The 4,807-nt window shown below is 39.4% G+C and overlaps 1 protein-coding gene across 1 annotated transcript; it reads right to left on the reverse strand.

The window, feature by feature from the left end:
- Positions 1 to 603: 603 nt before the first annotated feature.
- Positions 604 to 4,498, reverse strand: LOC120054669 (zinc transporter ZIP3-like). Its single transcript, XM_039002196.1, has 2 exons — positions 3,154 to 4,498; positions 604 to 2,942 (listed from the first exon to the last, which is right to left on the reverse strand). Exons 1-2 carry the CDS (start codon positions 3,361 to 3,363, stop codon positions 2,199 to 2,201), a joined length of 954 nt encoding a protein of 317 aa, XP_038858124.1. The 5' UTR covers positions 3,364 to 4,498; the 3' UTR covers positions 604 to 2,198.
- Positions 4,499 to 4,807: the final 309 nt, after the last annotated feature.

Consider the following 4,807-nt stretch of genomic DNA (forward strand, 5'->3'; position numbering starts at 1 on the left):
CATATGAATCCAGGTCAAATCTTATGATCCATTATTTATGTCACTTGTTAAATCGACTCCAATCAATGTAGATGAAAGGGAGGAGACAGGTTAACGAAGGATTTTAAAACCAAGAGACATGGTTTGTATATGTGTGCCATTCAAAGGGCGAATGGGCAAAATAAAATATTTAAGTGCCTTTGAACGGGGTATGGTAGTAGGTGCCAGGCACACTGGTTTGTGTCAAGAACTGCACCGCTGCTGGGTTTTTCACACTCAACAGTTTCTTGTGTGTATAGAGAATGGTGCACCACCGTAGGACATCAAGCAAACTTGACACAACTGTGGAACACAATGACCAGCATCCCTATGGAAAGCTTTCAACACCTTGTAGATTCTATGCCCTGACGAATTGAGGCTCTGAAGGCAAAGGGGGGAGGGGGAGGTGTTCTTTATGTTTTGTACACTAAGTGTATATGGGCATTTCCTTTCGAAAACAGAGCTAAAATTCAGAAATCACACCTAAGCCATCCAAGGTCAAAATAGTTTGTGGTACTGTTCATCTGATTGCAACATGTTTCTAAAACATGAACCAAATATGATAAAGGCAAAGATGTCTGGCCATCGTGTGAGTAAGGTTTTCTTTAATGCTCAATTCAATCAAATTAAAATGGAAAACCTCACCGCCAAAACATGTAATATACAGTATATATAAAAATAGTTTAAGAGAAACATTTGTCACAACATTGCAAACAGTTTTCATATAAATAAAGTATTTAACCATCACCTACCCCATGTTGTAATAGAAATCATAACTTATTTGCATTTCACTGTTCATTATATAAAGGAAAGCTGGTTGCCACTGAATATAAAACATCATTGCATTAAAACTATTTTCGCAATAATGAAAGTTTCCTTTTGTTTTAAGACCCTAAAAGCACAAATTGATATGGACACATTCAATATATAACTGCCCTACTATACATTTGAACAACTGATCTTATGTAGATTTTAGGGAGCACAATAAGGGTTGAACATTACAAATGTACCTTTTACAGTAGGCTTCCTCCAGTAAGTGTCTTCTGCAAAAAAACATGTTACGTACTACACATTCACATTAGGAGAAAAACATTTTTCACAAATAAAAAACATATTTAGGTGAAAATGGAATTCCTCTAAGCTGTGTAAAATGATCTGTCAAAGCTAACTGTGGCAAAGACGAATAAATAACAAAAATAGACAGACTCCACTGCTGATATCATTTCTATACCCCATAATTCATAAAGAGAGACATGGGTCTCAATATGACTCCATGTTAACATAAACCTAAAAACAAAAAAAAATAGCATCTTGATAAGGAAACCATGGATATAATCTCAATGTGACAAATATCAGGACCATACACCAGGCTACACAAAAGGTTTCCAGTGAATTGACTCTTATTTGATTAAGGAGTTAGGGTAATAATTGTTAAAACGCTAAAGTATCCAACTAAAATTACACAATTAGGAAGGTATTCTGACTTGAATTCAACGAACGATTTAACGCAAAAGTCTTGCACACATTTTCTCTCAACTCCGTATTGGGCTATTCATTCTAGGAAACACTTACCCCAACAGACAAAAACAAAATGAAATGTTTTCATATGAAAATTGTACATTGAAATATGCACATATTTTAACACATAGCTTACTGATTATGGAAACAGCAGGTACATAGACCAGACAGGGGACCATATGAACCACTTCATACTAACCACCATTATATCCTTCAACCACAAACATCAATATGTTAATATCAGTAACATATCATTGCAAGTAGCACATTTCCTTCAATAAAAGGTTTCCTTTATGTTACAAGTCGTTCACTTCACTGCCAAAATGAGTCTTTACTATAAATGCTCTAAATTATTTTTCTGGATCTCTCGACATCATTTTAATCCGGTCTCTGGAAACATATACTATCAAAGTGACTAGCTTAACCATTACTAATCAATGTCAGGAGCATGTATTCCCTATGGCAGAAACTAACACAGTAACATAGCCTGACTTGGTAAGCAAACATGTTCCAGTGCAAAGAAAAAAACTATGATACTTGATTTACTGTTCCCCTTTACCAAATAAAACATTTACTTTGGTAGTGCTGATGTGCACACAATACAAATTGTGGTCAGTGTGATAATCAGACAACTCATTGCATTAAAATGCTTATTCCTTCCATCACCATTTGATGAACATTAGGCCTGCTAGAACACCATAGCCCAGTATGAGAAAGAGCACCTTAAGCAGTCTGTCATGTTTATCCTCCAGCTCCCGAGACAGGATCTCAAAGAAGGTGACAAAGAGGAAAGTACCAGCAGCCAGGCCTTGGAGCACCACCGATGCAATACTGCCTGCCAGGTTCTGGGCACTATTGATGCACATGCCCAGTCCGATGCCAATGGGGATCATGAGGCTGACCGTCACACCCAGTTTGATGGCATCCCTCATGGGCAAAGCAGCTTTGGCAACACTCACCCCCAGAGCCACAGCAGCCAGGGTCTCGTGGATGCCCACCCCCAGGAAGAGGCTTCCAAGCTTGGCCCCGTCCTCCTGGAGGCCCAGCGCCAGTCCCTCAAACACAGAATGGGCAGAGAGAGCCAGGACCAGGCTGGCCAGCCGTAGAGGCCCAGCTCTGGCCAGCTCGGTGGGGCTGAGGTGTCCATGGTGATGCCCATGGTGGTGGTGGCGGCCCACAGGGGAGCCCCGGGTGGGGGAGATGAATGGAGCTTCGTACTCAGAGTCGCTACCAGCCTCTGAGCCCCTTGCGTTGAACGTTTCCAGGTCAATGAAAGATGGCTTCTCCTTCTTGAAGGTGAGCACTGCCTGCTCCACAAAGACTGTGAGGAAGAAGCCCAGCATCATCATGGTCTCTGCCAGTGGGTAGTCTGTGGTGATATTCACCAGTTTAAGGACCTCATCCACCTAAGGCAGAGACACAGTAAATGAACATCAGCATAAACATTTTGCTTCTATTCTCTCAAAAAGTTGAGGCTTTCACGTATTGTCAGAATACATTTTGGGGGTTTCTCAACACACCTTCGGTCTTCCAAACAACTTCTGAGAGGACATGATTATGGGAGCAATCAACCTTTTCCTCTTCAAAATCTAATATTTTCAAGACATAGCTACTTACCTTGTCTCGTACGGCAGGCAAAAGAGCATTGAAGCAAGTGGCCAGAAATACACCCCCTCCAAAAGAATTGCAGAGTGCAAGAGCCTTCCTGTACCTTTGTGCTTTTTCATAGTCCACCTGAATCATGAGTCGCACTGGGACAAGAATCCCAGCCAACATGAGGGCAAACACTCCCAGAAGGCAAAGGACCTTGGCCACTACAAGCTCCATGATGTCCAGATATGGTATTGCTCAGTAATATTAGTGGCACATAACCCTCAAAGCCTCTTCTCCTATTTTCTGTCAGAAAGAGAGATTTGTCTTGTCATGCTGGTCCTGGTCGGAGAGGCTGTGACATCAACTACAAATGATAAAATAAACAGTTAAATATGTGCAAACAAACTAACTAGGTCAACTGTGAGATATATCTGTAGTGACAGTCCGTTACAAACTAGAACAGAAAGCTAAGCTATGACCACCTTGACTGGTTTGAATTGATTTACATCTCATCACAGTTGCGATAACTAGCTAGATGTGCAATCTTGAATGATGCAAAGCACAATCTTTAATATTGCACAACAAGTATAGATATGTACATATCCGACGGCATGTAACGTGACCATGATACAATCAACATGTGAGATTGTTGCTAATTTATCTAGCTAACATTGCACTCATGGCAACACAACGTTAACTTAGTCAATTATCTGAGCAACCCGTTGATAAAACACAGCTTTCTAAGTGGATGCTACAGTAGGTATAATTCATAATTTGGATCACATTGCAATCTTTGTCAGCAGTTAAATTGTACACGAGTAAATAATAATACAATGAATATAGCTAGTTTCTATCGAGCTTTTGATGAGAAATATGAAATACCTCTGTAGTACACCTTTCCTTCACAGCTTCATTCCTTGTTCTGGTGACACTTCGTGTTCACACGACGTAAACGTTTGATTGGTGGAGAGCATATCATTATGTGATGACGTTTCGTTGAAAGCTTTTGTAAACATAGTTCTCTGCTGTAAATTAATGCTAAGCTCCTGAAAATACTTTTTTTTGCTAAATATATCAATGGAAAACAGAAAGCCGCACCCTGCTGCTCAGGAGGCAAAACATTTTTTTTTTAGTTTCAAAATGTCCAAATTGAATATTGTATATAACTGTAAATGTTGATCACATTCCTGGTGTATGATCATATATTTTGATACATTGAATGTTAATATTGTGAACCTATAAATTTTTTCCCTCCGGATTCAGGAAGTGATGTTACTGAGTACTGCCTCTATATATAGGACCCTCCACCCCCATCTGGGATATGAAGACCTAAGGGTCAACATGTTGTTATAAATATCAACTGGAAGCATGAGCAGTGTTTCCCTTTCTGTTTTCCATGAGTTTGCCTACAACTCCAGCACTTGTGGAAATTACCTGGACGTGCATATGTTCTTCAGCTATCCTAAATGTATCAATCTCACCATGCAATGCAGTTTTTTATTTTTATGTTTCAGTGCACATAGGATACTTGGCATCAATTCAATCTTCAGTCAATTCAAAGAAAGAATTGAACTTCAATTGATGAATTCAATTCCCTTTAGAAAATATATTCATGAATTGAATTTCAACTCACTTCCTGAGTTGAAATAAACAATAGGTTTACAATCAAGTAAACATG

The sequence above is a fragment of the Salvelinus namaycush genome, chromosome 10 (genome assembly GCF_016432855.1).
Source record: "Salvelinus namaycush isolate Seneca chromosome 10, SaNama_1.0, whole genome shotgun sequence".
NCBI lineage: Eukaryota > Metazoa > Chordata > Actinopteri > Salmoniformes > Salmonidae > Salvelinus > Salvelinus namaycush.

Coding starts and splice junctions, on each gene's coding strand:
- LOC120054669 (XM_039002196.1), bottom strand. CDS start 3,363: ATGGAGCTTGTAGTGGCCAAGGTCCTTTGCCTTCTGGGAGTGTTTGCC. Junction 2,943..3,153: donor TGCCTGCCGTACGAGACAAG/GTAAGTAGCTAT, acceptor TCTCTGCCTTAG/GTGGATGAGGTCCTTAAACT.